At 37.1% G+C, this 20,904-nt stretch overlaps 1 protein-coding gene across 1 annotated transcript; it reads left to right on the forward strand.

Moving 5' to 3' along the window:
* Positions 1 to 17,873: 17,873 nt before the first annotated feature.
* LOC135223960 (KRAB-A domain-containing protein 2-like) lies at positions 17,874 to 18,716 on the forward strand. Its single transcript, XM_064262882.1, has 2 exons — positions 17,874 to 18,022; positions 18,128 to 18,716. Exons 1-2 carry the CDS (start codon positions 17,874 to 17,876, stop codon positions 18,714 to 18,716), a joined length of 738 nt encoding a protein of 245 aa, XP_064118952.1.
* Positions 18,717 to 20,904: the final 2,188 nt, after the last annotated feature.

The following is a 20,904-nucleotide window of genomic DNA, read 5'->3' on the forward strand; positions in this document are numbered from 1 at the left end:
ATTAAGAGAGTAACTCACACCCTTGGGAAATCCAACCCTTTTGCATTTACCTACCCAAATACCTTAGCCAAATCCCTGATTAACGTCCAACAAAAGACATCGCCCAAAGACTCTGGGGTATATGAGATCCCATGCCAGGACTGTGACCACTCTTACATCGGATTTACAGGTAAATCACTTCCCCAGAGATTAATACAACACAAACGGTCAGTTAGGTATGGACAACAGAACTCGGCTATTTTCAACCATATAAATGAACATAACCATAGAATAAACTGGAATATGTCACGTGTAATTTATAGCAGCAACTGCCGGTACAAGAGTCAAATGATGGAATCGGCCTTATAAAAGAGAAGCAGGTACTGAACATCTCAAAAGGGAATTGGACATCGGACATCGTCGACGCAGTGTTCATTCAACCAACGCTTAAGAAGATTAAAGGAAGATTATCAGCGGGGGTGACCTAAATTGGCTTACTTGTGGACGAATCTCTTGGTATAAATACCACCTTTTCTGTAAACTTTTCTCATTCATATACCTGAAGAGAGAGACAGCAGTCTCTGGAATATAGTACTTTTCTCTCTACATTTTGGTGTTTTTATGGGCTCCTTTTATTAGATGGAATTCTGTTGTTACAGAACATTTTTACCAGTCATATATATATATATATATATATATATATATATATATATATATATATATATATATATATATATATAAAACACATATATGTATAATAAATATTATATATATATATATATATATATATATATATATTATACATACATATATATATATACATACTAGATATATATATATATCATACATACTATATATATAGTACATATATATATATCTTATATATATACATACATACATATATATATATATATATATATATATATATATATATATATATACATACTACATACATATATATATATATATATATATCTATATATATATATACATATATACATATATATATATATGATATATATATATCTATATATATGATACATACATATATATATATATATATATATACAGACATCATATATATATTATATATATTATATTACCTACTATATAATTAATCAATTATATTATATATTATATATATATATACATATATATTACATATATATAAATATTCTAGATATATATATATTATTATATATTATATATATACATACATATTAATTTATCATACATACATAACAAATACAAATTATTCATGACAAAAGAACAATTACAGTTCTCACAAAAGCTACACACCTGACGAAAGCTTGGTATTCATGCCAGTACATAACGAGGTCTATCATTCTCACGGCAATTTTCATACTGCTGAGCTGTAATGCATATTCATTCCCCCAAAAACACCTCCCTTAAAAAGAACCATTTGGAATCATTCCTTATTTTCCTCTCTGCCTTCGCCCTCCCCTTCCCCCCCCCCCCCCATTACCTTCCTCTCTCTTCTACCCCTGGCTCTTGTAAAACCAGTTTTGGTAAATTGGATTCACCAGAGACCTTAAAGCCTATTACGGTTTTATAGACGGTCTCATTTCCCAATTAAGCGACTGATGGCTGACGGCTAGTGTTACCCGGCTGGAATTCCTATTTCATTTTGTCCCACGTCTGTCTGTCTGTCTCTCTCTCTCTGTCTCTCTCTCTGTCTGTCTGTCTCTCTCCCTCTCTCTTGCGACCAACACAGATATATTATACATGTTCTTTCATTTAGCCCATATTCAACCAATCCTACACGCCCCCTTCCATAGCCTCTCTCTCTCTCTCTCTCTCTCTCTCTCTCTCTCTCTCTCTCCTCTCCCAAGCCAAATGTTATTTTTTCTGCAGTGCCCCATGTTTATATCCACTCAAAGAACACGTTTTTTCAGACTTCTGTGTCAGGTTGTGCTCGTTGTTCCACGAATGAGAATATTAAGGGTTTTATTTACTAGCTGAGTCAGGTAGACAAATTCACTGTCTGAATACTCGGAATTTTTCCGCTCTTCGTGAGCAAAAACACTCTTATTGTCTTTTCAAAATATTTGTGGGTACACGTGAATAGGCAAATTGTTATGTATTCGAAGAAATATATCCTTCAATAAAAATAAGAGCTGCATATAAAGTATATTGTTGCAAAACATATGAGTGGCATTGTTACATAATGTAAATGATACAGACATTAAAAATGATAGAGAGAGAGAAAGAGAGAAAATGTGTATCCCAAAAAGGGCTCGTATACAGAAAGAGACCAAAGGGGAGCCGTAAATTGACAAAGAAATGTTTGCCGTTTGAAGTGGCTATTATTTGGAGACATTAGTCTTAGTTGGTGATTAAACACTAAAGAGATGATGCAGAGACTGCCAAGAGCAAGTAACTAGGCAGGAGAAGAAACTTGGGTGTGGCTGCTGGAAAGAAGGAACATCAGAACATGGACAATATTCACAACGATCTCACTTCTACATCTGTTACAATGATGACATAGTCATATTCTCCTTAAACCCAACTGACCGATTGAAGCATGAAGGAATGTTAGGGCTGTTCTTTCCTTACTTGTATTACTCAGGCCTCCATACTGAATGCCTGGCCAATAACACTCTACAAATGGCATCTGCACTCTCCATTCTAATGTAAAAATTATATAAAAAAAAATACCCTACTCCAACATCTCGGCTCTTTCACTAGAAAACAGAGCCCAGCCGACGGAAAGTACAGCAACTTTAACAGGGAGCACCTCACAGCACACTCAAGGATCCAACACTTTAGGCACGTATTTAAGGGCACACTGTTGAACATCCTAAACCAGCAGAAGAGTCTGAAGTAATATTTCTTGTCCATAGTACTCAGTAAAACAACTTCTAGCCCTACTTGTGCTTGGGTAACCAATGGATGGCCTAACACCATTGCTTCCAAGAGCCTGGTGAGGTTGTTCATTCAGTCTTGCGGGACTTTTGAGAGGTCTTCTAGGACTTCGGGCGAGGAGGATGATGGCGAGGCACTATACAACGATAAGGTAGAGGAGCAATGAAAATGTTGGATATTTTCAGCCTGCCCCTGGTTCGAATCTTACTTTTATTCTAAGCAAAAGAATTATTCCAGGCTAGGTTTGCCATTGCTAGCGTCAAAGGAGCTGTGATGCTGCTAAGGAATCTCCAATTATAGTAGATAAGTGGTCTGCTTGCTTGCTTTTGATGGTAGGGAACCCTCCCATTTACAGATCAGAGTGATAACCTGACCCATATCACCTATAGCAACCATAACTGCAGCCACAACTACTGCTCCACCGTGGCTACTTCCCCGTGATCATTGATCTCACAAGGAGCCAAACAATCTACAACAATATTGTTGAAGGGGTTCTCTGAAGGAAGCACTGAAATCTCCCACAAATCAGACAAACCAATAGCAATGAACTCTCCCCAGATTGCAAACATGATGCTGTGGTTTTTCAAAAATAAACTATTATGGTAAATGAAATTGCTCAATATTGTGGTCCACAAACCTGTTGAATTTCGCAAATTAATAATATTTAGGTCAACACATAAGCTCTTGCTTTATAATCGGTCAAAAACAAGCTACTATAGAAATATGTCCATGTTCACTAGCACCTAAGCACTAGTAAACTAACTAGAACACATCTCGTGAGGGTAACACTATAGGAACTATGGAGCAAACTTCTTGTTTGTATATAGACAAAAAACGCAATGCATGCACACCAAATGAGAGGATTCTATTACTCAACTGAGAAAACAGTAGGCTAATTATGGTAAAAACAACTGTGGGTCCATGGGAACCAATAGTAAACCTGGCAAAAGTGTAACGTTAAAAAAATTACCAAGGGGACTACACTAAACAAATTTCCACCTTATAATTCCTACCCTGACATTGAATAGCGATGTCTGCTACAGGACACACGTTATTCTGAAATAATCAACCGGAATTTGTTGACTGGAAAAATCCAAGTTCAAGTCATTTAATGTTGCTTTGTCTGTGGCTAACTTGTGTGAGGTGCTGGGTATTCTGTTTTGGAAGAGCTTCATACACTTGCTTGCAATGTAAATACAATCTTACAAGTGCCTCAACTATGTGGGTAGCAATGTCTCTGGTAGATTTAGAAATGGCTGCTATTGCATCAGCGCCTTGATTTGGTTAGCGAAGATGTTCACTAATACTGGCAGATTATGTTTGGACAAAGTAATTAATTTCATCTCTGCATGTACGAACAGAAATTATACTAATCCTGAGATGAGGACATCCCACCTGACAGATTTTGGTTAAATAAAACCATTTTCCTTATCTCCTTATGCTTCTGTTATCAATCATTAAGAGATAATTGTCTTTAAACAACATGGTAAATTGATTCTGCCTAAGGTGGGCCATGGTTTAGTGAAGAGATTTAATGGCCATCAATGAACAGATAACTCTGAAATCATCAGAGGGATAAGGGGCTATCTGGTCTGCAAGTTTGGAAAATTTGATAAACTTTGACTTTAAACCATAATCGTATTCTGGAGTTAAAACTATGATTGTTTAAAAGTGTCTAACATTCATTTCGATGACAAATTAGTAGTAGATTTAGGTAATAGACCCCCCCCCCCCACCCCCCCCCCATATCCTACAATTATTGGGGGGACAGTAGGGAAACCGGGGTTTTTGGAATGGGGTAAATCCCAAAACGAGTGAAACCGGGGGATGTAGTCTCACTCAGAAAGCATTCGATATCTTACCTTCATAAGTATCCTGGGGATATCAAAATATATCCTTGTACTTCACTAGTATTGTATCCTCCCAATCAAAAACAAGGTTTCCTTACGATTGTTGGGCTCAATATCTTAAAAAAGGCTAATATGCTACCAAACTAATGTCAGAAACGTTCAAAATACACACGAAAATTCTGTGTAAAATTCTGCAGACTGCAGTACCGCCGAAATGATCCAAGGAATGAGAGCCACACGTCTGTCTTCCAGAAACCACGATTAACAACTAAAGCCAGCTTTCTCAAGCAAACTTCAATTCCTAAATCCCACTCAATTGGTTAAACTTACAACAAAAGAACCAATCCGAAATACCACTTAATCGGTGATACTTAGATGTGAGGAACCAATTATGAGTCAGCACTAAGTAGCCACATTAAAAAAAAATTGCTTGCTTCCCTTACTCGTAACGCACCAGGACAAACAGCAACCGATTGGGAACCCATTTACATGTAATTAGAACCATGAAAAAATGAGGAAAAATATGAAAGGGTAACATTATTCATAGGTAAACATCTCTAAAAGTAATTTTACGATTGATTTCAGTATGCATTTGCAAGAAGCATATTAAGGATACTAAAGAACAAAACAAATCATGGAGCAGAAAAATAAAATATCGACTACTGGGATTAAAGTAAAAAAAATTACGTTATCGCATGCAACTTTAGAATTACTAAACATTAAAATTGCCTTTTCCAGCATAACTATTCAATTTTTGTGTAATAACTGTTCATTGCTCATCATATATACACCTAATAAATGTACAGTATAAGCTACCTCAGAAATGCCTATAAATATGTGAAGACCATACAGAGTAAAACTTGTTCAGAACAACATAAACGTACATGTTAACTAGTACAATCTATGGACGACATCACATTGTGGTTAGAAGGTGGGTGGTCAGTTAGAGGGGAGGCTCCCACGGCCAAGGTTTTCTCTCTTAAATCATCGTTACGATGTCTATACACCTTGCACATTACATCATTAAGCCGCCACGCGTTCGGACGCCGAAACGCTAGTCTACGATGGTGTCCTAAATTGCTCATTCCTCACTTTAATTGTTTTTCTTAATTTCTCTGTTATGACTCATACGTAAAAAACTTATATATCTTGGCTATTTCGTCAATTTATATATATTAAAAAAACATGCCCCCCCCCCTTTGATAGTTTGAAAATAAACGATTTACAAAAGGTAATCACCTGAGTTCTTACGTAACTCCTTCCAACATGAACTTTTACGCATTTTTCCCGAGTCTCTTCCTTATGATCTACCTTATTTTACACGGAAAAGCATTTCGTGCGTTATGTGAAAGGATGAAATTCATCCAAATACCTGTCCATAGCAACTGAAGGAGAACCATATCAAATGTGCAGGCTAACAAAAAGAAACTATACTCTTTCACAATCGTTGAACAAAAATATACAAATAACACTCACGCTCGCGTTGGAAGAAATCACCGCCTCCACCTTAGCAACTTGGTCACCGAGAAAATGACTCCAAATTTAAACTGATCGCTAATGAAAACTTGTGTCCCTCTGTAAATCTCCAGAGAATTTTCTACCAACAATTTCAGCGATCCAGCCAAATGCTCCGTCGTGCTGTTTCCTGGAAAGCTTCACCAAGGCGATCACCGTTCGATGGCAATATTCACATCACTGAAATACTTTAAACTACTCCGGTATCACTAGAATAAGAACAAATGTGAAATATTACACAGAACAAGACGTGTAGCTTCGTACTCGAGAATAAGTACTAAACGAAAGTCAGTCCGTTTGTCTTTGTACTACCAGGCTCGCTGGAGATCGAGGCTGAGGTTCACTAATGCCGATCTGTGATTGGCATACAGCTTAACTAACTTTCGAACTGCTTGTTGCGAAGCTCCTCTCTGTTTGAAAATTAGCGCAGGCCTTGAATGACCAACAAAAGAATAGTAGTCGCAAAGGTACAGAAGAACAAATAAGGAATATCAAGGTAAACAGGGTTCTAGGACAAAATCCCCCGTAGACAAACTCCCCCGTAGGACAAAATCCCCCAAGGACAAAATCCCCTTAGACAAAATCCTGCATGGACAAAATCCACCAGGACAAATTTAAAATCATGAAAATGTAAGCAACCAATAATAGTAGTAACTTGTTTTATTTTTATTTCTTATATAGTTCCAAACAGAAATATATTAAAATGCTCGTACAGTTGCTTGCTGGTTTTACACTTGTTATTGCATATATAGTTCTAGTTAACTGAATATTACTGATAGAATTTTTTTTAACTAACTTAGATTTCATCTTCAGGAAATGGAATTCTAAACGATAAAAACATTTGAGGAAAATAAAAATTCCAGGAAAAATGCCAAATAGTTTATTCAAAGACCGAGCATGTGTTTAAAACCCTAATTTAAATGCAATGCCTCTAATATAATCTAAATACGTCGTACATCTATTCGAAGGAAATGGAGGGAAGGTAATTTTGTAGCTATCTCGTCTGATATAGATGCACAACCTTCAGCGATTATTTGTTATGTGGTCTCTTCTGTTTGTAGTGCACGTTCTTGAATTTCTTGAAATACTTTTGCGGCTTCACATTTCGCTGTATCTGGTGCGTGTGTGTGGCTGTGTGATTCTTCGATGACCTCGCCTTGCCTCACTTTGACCTTTGCTTTACATGATGCCTTAGATCGCCTTCTTCCATATTCGTATGATAACACACAGTTGGCCAATTCTTTTCGTTTAACGTAAATATATCCTTTACGATGTCCTTTATTGCTCTTCACAAACTCCATCTTCTATGGGTGGAAGTACTAAAGTGATTTCTAAATGAACTCTTTGTAAGAAGATTTAGTTAAACTATGTAAGTAAAAAAGAATATATCGCCTTTTTAGGAAATTGAGCAAACAACTGTACTGCTATGACAGTAAGATTTAGTTAATGTACCTGTTAATAAAGAAAAATAAACATTGCCTTGTCAGAAAAACAAGCAAACAGCAGAAAACGGGGAATTTCGGCAAGGGGGATTTTGTCCAACAAGGAATTTTGTCCTCGGGGGATTTTGTCCTACGGGGGAATTTGTCCTACGGGGGATTTTGTCCTGGGGGATTTTGTCCTGAGGGATTTTGTCCTACGGGGGATTTTGTCCTGATACTGGTAAACAGACATAATATACTTATCCGGGCTTAAAGCTGAACAATGGCTGAGACAACGATTAATGTGTATGATGTATAAATATTTACAATGTATTAGATATTAAGCGATTTTTATGAGACTACGTTTATCCCAAGTATAGTGAATTGTATATTAAACTTACATACATATATATATATATATATATATATATATATATATATATATATATATATATATATATATAGTATATATATATCGTTCAATATCGAATTCACTATACTTGGGATAAACGTAACCTCAGAAGGCAATTGTAACTAATAAGTGCGGTTGCGCAGGCGAGATTTGAACCTGGTCCTTGGGTTTGGAAACAACCAAGACAAACAGTAGGCCGTGACTTGTATCCACGAATGCTTTCAGGGTAATGGACATGGATGTAGGCGTAGCTGTGCATAGAAAAATATATAATTACAGCCAAAAGTAATGCGAAGACCTGTACTTGGATTCAGATTCAGCTACGTGTAACTTGGCAAAGAAAGTTCCTTCTAAAAACAAAGTAAAATCCGAAAGAGTTTAGGATAAGGAGTCAGGCAGTTGCAAAGGGTTATACGCTTTTATGGATAGGTAAGACTTGACATTCGAACCAACTTTAACTAATTAGAGGCTACAATAAGGATAAGAATTAACTCTTTTTCAACCTTTTCATAGCTCGTTTTTTTTTTACAACTATAACTTCATTTTCTTTCCCCATAAGAAGTGCTGACACATCAACTTCACAGAAGCAGTTACACGCTGAACTATCTACGCCGTGATTTCTATAAAGGTCTTGTGCCTTTTCTTAAAAAGCCTTTCTTATTTACTGAAAGAAGTTTTTCCTCCGTTCAGTTAGTACTTCTATGATGATTGGTAACTTCCAGTCATCATAACCTTATCCTGCTACGATATACTGTCTGCCATTATTCATAAGACCTCGTTCAAGACTTTTGAGCAGTTTATATGATTAAAAGTTACATCTCTCCACTAACATTATTTTTCATTTGTTATAGATTTTTACTCGTTTTCTACTTAATTTTTCTTGTTTTTCTCAACAAAGACCGTAGACAACTAATTTACCCTTTTCTTCATTCGTACTTTTACGGTTTTACCCAAAACCAGTCACTCTGCTGTCAACACTCCGTGCAGACTCCCCCTTCACATATACATCTGTGATATACTCTGTGTAGATGTATGCAAGCATAAAATATGAAATAAAAGCTGTATGAATGCGCACGTAAATCTACCGAATTTTTAGATTAAGATTCGCCTCTGCAGGCATGCAGTAACATATGGTGTCAGTGGAACTATTTTGAAATGTTTCGTGACGTTTTTTAAATCTAAGAGACTAACACCGTGCTGGACTGGGACCGGAATAAATGGAAAGATCGGGGGTACACGAGGAAGGAGATTACGAATGACCAGAGCTCCCAAATGGGAATTTTATTCGCTGATCAATGAATTGTGCTTACAAATGCGGCCCTTCCTCTTTTTACGCGGCGATAGCTTCGGTATCACAATTGTTATTTTGTTCTAGTTTACATTACAAAATGGCTATTTAGTTATGACCCATCGAAATTTGGGTGACTTTGAAAACACTGTATACGTGTAGTTGACGGGAATGCCAGTTTTGATATCCATATATCATAGTTAACACTTAAAAAGCTATACACAAACTATTTTTGTAATACAATACCTCTTTGGAAGTCCGCGGTGCCGTGCCCATTTGCGACCCATTAGTCGATTACCTATAAATGGTTATCAGCGTCAACTAAGATCAAGAGAAAGAGCCTGGACTAACAACGCAATCCTTTGGGACGTGTTCAGGACCAGGAGGGTCTAAATAGTTGTGGATACTACTTTGTTTTTGCAGCGAATAATACCACAGATTGGTATAAGTCCAGTTTGGACTGACAAAACTAATTATCATCTAATAATAATAATAATAATAATAATAATAATAATAATAATAATAATAATAATAATAATAATAATAATAATAAAGGTCAAATACATCCTGTTTAACAACCTTTAACCATAATAAGAACAGTAACAAAGTGCAGCCTATATACACCTTCGAAGTCTATTGTGTACCGTTAAAGGAATCGACAGTATGACGCGTTTATATATCTATAAGCCATCGAGCATGTGGAGCGCGTGATGAGCTGAAACAGTATTTTTAGATGAAAGCATGATGGATGCTATCAACGGATTACGGATGATGTCCTCTGCTCTGATGGAGCAGGGCTCATAGTATCATTGGAAATACATACGCAGAGAGAGAGAGAGAGAGAGAGAGAGAGAGAGAGAGCCAGGCCCGCCTCAACAACAATACTGAAGTAAAACATACAGAAAATGCATAGGAAATTAAACATAAAATGCATACAAATGAAAACTGCATCATGAGTACTGTTCTAATGCAAGCAAATGAGAAGAAACAGATAGAAATGGACGATAAGGTCATCGCAGTTATAGAAGATGATACAAAACGTAGCGCCGATCGCGAGCAGAAAGCGAGGGGCCTTTAAGCTCTTAATGCTACAAGAGTGTTGTTAAGAGGGACTTGGATCAGCGCGTTCGTTTGGCGAGGCTTTGCCGTCGTGTCCAAGGAGAAAGCGCACAGGTTTTTTTTTTTCCTTGTCATCTTAAATAAAAATATATAGATAAAATTTAAAAAAAAAAGAGTGCACGCACTTACGCGTATATAAGAATACTGCGACCTTTTGTGTTTGTGTGACTGAAGAGCGGAGAGAGTAGAGAGAAGAGAGAGACGAGAGAGAGAGAGAGAGAGAGCGAGGCGTCACTGACGCTAGGTATTATTTCTATGCTAATAAGAAAGATTAGCATACTGAGAAATCAATGTTTATATCAAACTTTTGGTCAAACTAACACGATAAGCAAATAAGAAATACGATAAAGTGGAACAGTGGAAAATGAAACTTCTGACTAACTATTTACTTCCATTCTGCCTTCCTCCTCTGACATACAAGCTGCTCCAGTAGCAAGGGATAATTCTACAAAACTACATAAAATGACTACTCAGTTTTGTGGTGGGTACTCATGTACTCTTCATTGTCGTCGAAATAAATGTCTTGTAATATATTTTGAATGAGATTTTTTAAACTTGGGTATAGCTAAAATTGTTCTTAAGCTGTGTATATGAAAGAAATATAGGTAAGTGTATGGAGAAAAGCTGTCTAAAGTAAGTGCAATCCTTGGGCGATAGACTGAATACTTTGAAGACTTACTCTAATTCATTAGGGAATAACTTTCAAATGTAAATTGGGCTTTGGGAGATACTACAGACTGTTACTAAAGCTAGCAGTATGCCCTTAAATAACTTTGGAATTTTCATTTTCAGAGGATTTGGCCCAGAATCTGTAAATCTCTTGTACCTATGCGGCTGGACATGACGAGCAGTGACTATGTAAAAACAAATTTTTTATGCTCATCAATTGGCAAGTAAATTTCAGCGTCATCGGACGTCATCTCCAAAATGTTACGGAATCGAGAAGTTAAGAGATCACTGTGGCCATTGCAGGAAATTTATGGGGAAAATTTAACTAGCCGATAGGCGAACTCGACTAAGATTCTGCTGTGTGTCAGTAACTTAATAATGACATAAATACCACATGTGAGACCCCTATCGTAAAAAAAAGAAGTTAACTGTAGCTTAGTGTGAAGGCGAGGTTATTGTCAGAATATCATCTAAATGTTTTTAGTTGGAAGCTAGGTTACCGTAGTGAAGTATTCTAGGTTCGGGGCTACTCGATAAACATGAAAGGCATAAATCTCATTCAGTAGTCAGTAACATCATGCATATATCACATATAAAAGTGATTATATATACACATATACCTACATATTTATAACACACACATTTATATATATATATATATATATATATATATATATATATATATATATATATATATATATATAATGCGTGTGTGTGTATTTAAACATGCATATGTTAGGTATGCTCTGCTTCTTTCAAAATCGCGACAGCATAAAATTGATTAGACTTTATAGAATGAGTTCCAATGAAATGGATCATCTTAATGTATATATTGGATTTTTGGATACGCGATAAAAAATATATTATAATATTATAATATCCTATTTACGGTTTATAATTTAAACTATTTATTTCCATGATTAAATTCGAGCACTACCAAAATGTTATCACAAGATAAAAAGTTATATCCAGACATCACTAACTTTTAACTCAATAATGTGATGCATACGGTGAGATCCCTACAACGTAACTAGTAAAGGCAACACAGAAATAATTTAGTAAGGCACTATGAGCCGCCCATAATTCTCAATGTATCACAAATGCCAATAACCAAACCCACTTGTAATTGGTAATAATAATAAAGTAAAATGTATTTGAAAGAAAGTGATATGGAACAACTAACTGTAAGTCTTACCGTAAATTTGCACAACTGTTCTCGTTCGGCTTGCCTCCGAAGTCAACTAAATATGAAAAAATTAGGACGACGGACATTTCGGCTAAGGTTACTTACAAAAGACAGCCCTCTGCTAGCCAGACGCTGTTATATAGTTTTTTTTTTCTATAAAAGTAAATATTGTTATAAAACACACACACACACACACACACACACTATATATATATATATATATATATATATATATATATATATATATATATATATATATATATGGCGTTTATAAAAATCACAGGGAGCAGAATTTTACTTAGTATTGTCGAGGATGTGCGTAGTATTTTTGGATTTTGATTGAGAAGGAAAAAAGAATTTAGGCCAAGGGCTGAGCGCTGTGATCTTTGAGGTCATGCAGAGCTGAAAGGGAAATTAATAGTAAGAAGTTTTGAAAAGTGTAACAGGAGGAAAATCTCGCCGTTGCGTAGTGCCTACAGTGCACCTTGATAGCACTATCCCCTACGGTGGATTTCGAATGAGAATGTAGGAAAGTTGGCAGGGCAGACAAGGGAAGTGCTCTAAGGAATCAGGCAAAGAAATGTTTGTGAACCAAGTATTTATTAAGTAAAGGAAAACAAACTGTACTTCTCATGACTGAACCTAGAAGAAACTGCTAATGGTAGAATGAATACAAAAGCAGTGTGGACGGTGTTCAGGACGCGCGGAGGATAAACTAAGACTATAGGAGCAAGTAAAATTCTTATGATAGGAAAGAAAGGTGTTTTAGAATAAGGATCTGAGACAAGTGTTTATTATATGTCCATGACTGTTTAATGTCTTTATAAATGGAGAGAAACAAGATGCCAAAGAAAGGAGATTAAGCGTAAGTGCTAAGTCGTTAGATAAAAAGAAAAAAAAATCGTAAGTAGAGTGTGGAAAGGCTGATGTTTGCAAATAGACAATGAGTATTGAGTGGAAGAAAGTTGGTAAGGCTGAAGAAGAGATACCTCATAGAAGCAAGAATCGCAGCTGGATATGTGGATAACACTAGAAAAAAACTTAAGAGCAGCTATGGAATCTTGCAAGGGGAAATTTCATAAAGGGACTGTTGCAACAGCTATTTATGGAAGTGAAGTGTAGGTGTAGAATTCGAATTATATATATATATAAAAAAAAGAGGGAAGCTGTTGAGGATAAGTGTTTGTACAGTAAATGTGGCGTAAGAAGAAATGATAGGGTGAGAAATTGAGTGATATATATAAGAAGTAGTCAGTGTAGACGAGAGGATGAATCAGAAGATTTTGAGATAGTTTGTTCATGTGGAATGAATGGAGGTTGACAGGTTGTTGAAAAGGGTGAGCACTTCTGAAGCATTAGAAATGAAGGAAAGACCAAGAAAATGCTGGATAGTTGACTTTGCAAAGGTATTGGAATGGGTATCAATATCAAGGAAGAGCGAGCCACCTATGCAATGTGAAAGTCATAGATGCACTGTGCGTAAGGAGTTAGATTTGCTAATGATCCTTCTGTATGGGAATGTGAAGTAGTTTATGGTTTGGATATTTTCTATACAGAGAACTATTATTATTATGATTATTAAAGGAAAAGTAAATTTTTAAAAAATGTTTGTCCGAGTAAATGGGCACATACATTCTAGCTGATGGAAACATACATATATATGCATAAATACGCAGGCGACTCACCCTACATAATCATGAAATGTGCACCTCCCTGCAGGCGATCTCATAGCAAGCAATGGTTGACAGGCAAATTAATAAATACAAGTAACTTTGAATAATCCGTTTTATGGATGTTAATACTCTTTTATTCACAAAATATTTTTATAGTGTCCCCTGGTATTAACTGTAACATTGCTGGACGTAAAACAGAGAACGAGAATAATTTGTTTGACTAGTATCTTGTCATGAACTAAAGTATTTCTAACGAAATCCTTCACTTAAATCTAATGCCTAGCCATTTCCCTTAAATCTTATTTGGTGAATAACTAATATGACTTAGAGTTACAAGAATAGGAAGTTCTTTAAAACTTGCTAAAGTACACATTTTTTTAAGACTGCCTGTAGAGATACTATCATTTTCTTTCTTAGTGTATTTATTTCAAGTAAGAAAACGTAAGTAGATAGGGAGGAATACTAAGGGATAACTAAATTATTTTGCAGAGCGTGTGCTGAATTTGAACTGGATATTGGTACGGCTGTGAATTGTGCATATCATTATCACTGATATGCCAGTGACAGCAAGACAATGGCGACCGAGCAATGTGAACCGTGTAATAATATACATCAGTTTTCACCGAAAAACAGATGTTTTAGGTTTCAACGAGCTGGAAAAGGCAAACTTCCAGAAATTGTATATCAGTAGGTCACGAACTATCGAATCGGCCCTGAAAAGAGCTCCGAAGAGGAGATTCAAAGAAAATTTGAGGCCTAGCTAGTAAAGTGGTGCAGCAGTCAGCAGTGCGTCTAATATGGGATAGACTTGATTTAGATTATTACTTACGAATGATTAGGCCGTTTAATAGAGGATCGACTTTCGTAGTTTTCCTTACCACCATGAATACAGCAGAGCACGATTTCTGTGCACTTCAAATCTTCTTTGAATCTCCTCTTCGGAGCTCTTTTCAGGGCCGATTCGATCGTTCTTGACCTAAGGATATACAATTTCTGAAAGTCTGACTCTTCGTAGACGTCTATTGCCTTTTTCAGCTCGTTGAAACCTGAAAATATCAGTTGTTTTTCGGTGAAAACTGATGTATTATCACACGGTTCAGAGGAGATTCAAAGATTTGAAGTACACAGATAGTTTAGTTTCATTTTTCATGTATATAGTCAAAATCTAAGTACGTTTAAGTATTATTGTAATTTTTTATATTTTCATTTACTGTCAAAATGTTTTGGTGCTTTGGTGATGACAGTAAGGTGCTTCACTTTGACATTTTGAATTGAACATGTTCAGCGAAACAATTCAGTTCGACTATTATTATTACTGTCGCTGATCTCCTAGTGCCGTACCTATAGGAAGTGTACGGCAACTGCTGTATAATTAGCAAACTGGTAAATGGATACGGCTAACTGCCGTACCTACAGCAAGTCAACAGCGCAATACGGCCACCAATGACAGAATCTGATGTACCCCCACCACACTATGTTATTTGCATGGCAGGAAGTCTGAAATTGACGCATGCGCAATTCACAGACGTACCAATATCTATCGTGATCAGTAGATGGCTGCCGAACAGACCCGACCCAGGACGATCCTTAACAGGAGGTACAAGCAAGGAGCGCCACTCTGCAGGATGGTGAGACTAATTCTATTGATTTAGAAGTTTGTCGAGATGTGACTCACTGTAAAAAAAAAAAATGTACATTGTCATCGCCACATTTACATATAAAACAGTCAGTTTATTTTTAGTAAATTCCTTACTTGTTATTCCAATTTTTTGCAGGTTCCACCGTGAACGCTGTCACAGCTTTACCGAATGGGGAAAATGCAAGGGAAACATTGCCGAGAGGAGGTCACTGTCAATTAGGAGGTGCCAAACAACAGCAGACGCTGCTTAACAGGGAAGGAGAGGAGGCCAACCGAATTGTGAGTACTATCACTTATTCAACCGCAGTAGGAACGCACATTGACGTGCCAACAGTGCTAAGAATTAACAGAACGCAACTCGCCGAGGACATCTTGCGAACACTCTGGGAGAGGGGCATAAATTCTGTCATGTTATACATGTGCATCATCATCACCAGGCAAAGAATAGTGGGTGGCAGTGATACCACCAGTGAAACGGGTTCTTTTTATGTTAATACGCCACCTGTGCTAACATTGGTGGACACAATGTACGAATCACTAGATGAAGCTATTGAATACGGGGCGAGCAACCTTGAAGACAGGCTCAACTTAAGCCAGGGTTCGGGTTGGCGCATTACGTTACTACATTGTGTACAAATCAACATCTCGCGGCGAGAAATGGTATCCCGCGGGAGTCAGGGGCGGCAGCCAATCGTCAACATCAAATCTGGGTAGAACTGCATCATTACAGCGCTAGAAGCGTATATGCTACTCAGGAAAAACCAAAACATACCAGGTAAAAAAACCTAACCAGGGATGTGAAAAAACGAATCAGATCTGCATTAAACACACGCTCGACATGCCACTGAACAGCGACTCCTTCAAGACACTGGAAAAAGACAACAACCTTAACATCTATGTGTACAAAATGGGTGAAGTGGTCATGGGAAAACATCAGAAAAAACGAAGGACTGTGCATCTCGCTAGAAAGGGGCTAACATATCATGTCCCCAACTGGCCACTCTACTGCTAATCACAGATGGCCACCTCGCACTCATCAAAGACATGTTCACCTACGTGAAGGCATTCTGCCACGAGGTAAAAACAACGAGGAGAGAATACACGCACATACATGTAAAAGAAAACATGTTTGTTTGTTTGTATGTATGAACGCTATACAAATCCACATTTTTTGATCGATTTTGATTTCCCAAGAGACGAAAGAAAATGAAGCAAAATGAGAAAGTAGTTATTAAAAGATCATCAAAAATAAACTGATTCTGTGCAAGATGAGATTGTCAACGTTTATTAGAGGGATCCTCAGAAGACGAACCAAAAACGGGAACCTGTTCAAGAAATTCTAAAAAGTGTTAACTATGATCTTCAGCGCTGGAGCGATGCAGGACTTAATGGATCGGAGGAGACCATATACCCACAAATCTCACTGGTTTCCATTCAGAAATTCTGAATACATATAAATTCAGAGTTAGAGTTGTTGCAAGACAACAAGAAGTACCTTATTACTTTGGTGAGCAGAGGGAAGGCGCTCATTGCTGGCTAAACAAAACCCCTCTGCAATGATCTGGCCCTGTGATGACACCCCAGCAGAGAGGCAGCAATACTGGAATATATACACACATATATGTATATGTTACAGTCAACATGCGTAATCAGTCATTACGCGTAATGACTAAAACTTTTAGTCATTTCACGTAATGGCTGTGACCGTTAGCCGTTATGCGTAATGGCTAAAATTTTTAGTCATTTCACGTAATGGCTGAAATTAAGGGCTCTGTATTACACTAGTTGCCTGACAAGGTTTCAGTCAACACGCATAATGCTTCAAATTATGTTTAAATTCTCGAATCGCTAGTTATACACCACATTAGGCCGGAACTAAACAATCAAAGTACTTCCTATCCGTTAACTATCTTCAATACTCCCTCCAATGCTTCGTCTCAATCTTCAGACACTTAAGGCTTCACTCCAGACTTTTCTTCTTTTTCTACCTTACCTCCCTCCTCAGTCCGCCTCAACCTGCCCTCTCCAACACAATGGTAATAGCCCTCCCCCTTTTTTCTGTTTTTACCATATTATTGTATTGTTTTATTTAAATTGCTATCAATTTTTCATACCTAGATTAACCCAATCTATAATAACTTATATTTATCGTATATTATCTGTTGTTTTACTTTAAAATAATATAATTTTGTACTCCGGCTTAATTTTCAGAATCTAGACACAAATCTAAGACAAAATGACTGAATCATTCGAAGATAAATTCAAAACAGAACTCTACAAGAAGCATGAAGTGATCAAAAAAATCTTTCAAATTATTGAAAATGTGAAAGCAGCTGCTGCACAAACGACTGCAAAAACTCGTCAGGAGTACTACCTTCTTCAAAAGTAATTTAATTTTCTTTCTCCTTTGATATAAGAAAAAAAAAATTTACTTTAATTGCTATTACTATTTTACTGTAATTGTTTTTTTTTTATTATTTCTTGGTTCAGGTATGAAGTACTGCAATGCGGAGATGTTGAGAAATTGATCAAAAGAAGAAGCAACCCTGAGCAACAACCAATGTACTATGTCAGCATTGAAGATACGTATGATGTTATCAAACGCGCACATATTGCAACAGGCCACGGTGGTCGTGACCGAATGGTGAAAGAGATTGGTAAGAAGTATGTCAACGTTACACGCGACGCCATAGAGCTGTTTAAATCCTACTGTTATGAATGTCAAAAGAAACATAAACGTCCACGAACGAAAGGAGCCGTAGTTCGTCCTATTCTTACAAACGAATTTGCATCTCGGGCTCAAGTTGATCCTATCGATATGCAATCAATGCCCCAGCATGCATTCAAGTGGATATTGGTGTACCAGGATCACCTCACTAAGTTTGTTATTCTCAGAGCTTTGACTTCCAAGCGCGCTGCAGAAGTTGCTCATAATTTGTTGGATATTTTTCTTTTGATAGGTGCACCCTCCATCCTACAAAGTGACAATGGTACTGAATTTACGGCTGAAGTAATTACGGAATTGAAACTTTTCTGGCCGAGACTTGTCATGGTACACGGTAAACCTCGGGCGTGCTAATGTAGACATTAAGGATATGTTGGTGGCTTGGATTGGCGATAACGACACCAATGACTGGTCCATTGGCATCAAGTTTGTGCAATTTCAAAAGAACTCGAGCTTTCATTCTGGAATAGGTAGGGCACCATACACAGCAATGTTTGGTTGTGATGCCAAAGTGGGTTTAGCTACGTCTTCATTACCACAAGAAATCATCCAGCGCATGCAAACTGAAGATGACTTACTCACTGCCATCAACGCCGAGCAGCCTATTGATTTACAAGATGATTCTGCTGCTGTGACAAATGACGAAGTCTTGCCTGCAGCAGCTGATGAACAAATACTACCTAGCGGTGTACCAATCCCAATTGAAGATGACCCTGTTCTTACTGAAGATGAACATCCTGCTGCTGTGACATATGACGAAGTCTTGCCTGCTGTGACAAATGAAGTTTTCCCTGCTGTGACAATTGACGAAGTCTTGCCTTCTTCCAGTGCATCAGCGCCTGATGTGCCAATCATTTCTGTTGTTACGCCAGCAGCAGCTGAATGAAACAAATGCTACCTAGCGGTGTACCAATCCCAATTGAAGATGACCCTGTTCTTACTGAAGATGAACATCCTGCAAACCTCATCGCTTCACGCATTGACATGATACGAACTGAAAGATCAGCTTCAAGATCCGCCTCAGCTACAAACAGGCCCCTGAGCGAATGGTGAAACGAAGTCGTCTCAAACTAGCCGCCGGAATGCCAGGAGATAATGTCGCCATTCCAATACCTCTTGTTGATCGAGGGCATGGGGATCCTCGTAATATTCTAGGTGTTATTGTAGATAGAGATCAAAATGACATGTACAAAGTTAGTGTAAAATCTGGAATGTTGAAAGCAAGGTTTTCACGCAATCAGTTTGATCTCTGTCCTCAAAAGCTGTTATAAGAAAGTGATGTAAATTGTACACAGGAAGTATCTTTACGCCAAGCTGTAACAAAAGAATCGAAATCTGGTGGCCAAGGTTTTGTTCGTTGCAATTGTGCCGGGAACAGACGTTGTGAAAGTAATCGTTGTAAGTGCTACAAAAGCAAGATAAAATGCTCTAGCCGTTGTCATAGATGTTTGGACTGCAAAAACAAGTAAACGATATAGAAATGAAAATGCTTCGACTTCTAACAGTTGATTTTAATAAGAAAGTGTTGTGTAAAAATACTTCGAAAGTGAGATTTTTTTCTGAATTTGTTTGTTTGTTGTTGAATTTGAATATTGTTTGTCAAGTGTACAACGATTGATTTTAAAAAATGAACAAAAAAAACATTGCTATTTCTTAATTCTTAAAATTCAGTTTAGTCATTACGTGAAATGCCTGACCCTAAATTTCAGCCATTACATGAAATGACTAAAAATTTTAGTCTTTATTTATGCATAACGGCTAACGGTCACAGCCATTACGTGAAATGACTAAAAGTTTTAGTCATTACGCGTAATGACTGATTACGCATGTTGACTGTAACATCTATGCATATATATACAGGGTGTCCATAAAGTCCCTGTACCATTACAAGTATTTATTGCTTGTAATGGTACTGGGACTTTATGGACACCCTGTATATACATTTACATATTACTGTACTTATACTCTAAACCCTTGTGTGGTGAGTTGTTATAGCTTTCGACTATGTCCTGCAGAGCGTCAATATATTTCAATGTGTTCTTCTGCGTAAGGTATCTTTATTCGGTTTTTAATGATTCTTATTACCCTTTCAGCTATAGAAGCTTTAATTTCCTGCGAGTAGACGCTATATAACAACACGTTCCTACTTTTTAGATATTTCCTCACATGTTTGTTATAATATTCCCTACCTTTGTCCTGAAAAATCACTAGATTCTAAAAGCACTTCCAGAGCATCGCACACTGTGACACCATCTTTTTTTTTTTTCAGAGGGAGGATTCGTGAAAACTTCGAAAATTGGTCGAAGAAGAATAGCAGATATTTATAACCTTCATCGTGTGGAGTGAGTTTTGACATGTCGGCCAGATCTGTGCTGGCCACAGCTCGAGGTTTGGAAGATATGATTTTCCTCCTAAGGAAACATTTGTGTGTGGTTTTATGTAGGGTGTATGATGGTTGTCCCGGTAAAAAACCTGTGGCGTTCACTTTAGTTATGTTTCAGTCCTCATTCTTTGCTTCTTTGAGTAGTGCATTCACACCGCT

This window comes from Macrobrachium nipponense, chromosome 10 (genome assembly GCF_015104395.2).
Source record: "Macrobrachium nipponense isolate FS-2020 chromosome 10, ASM1510439v2, whole genome shotgun sequence".
Lineage (NCBI taxonomy): Eukaryota > Metazoa > Arthropoda > Malacostraca > Decapoda > Palaemonidae > Macrobrachium > Macrobrachium nipponense.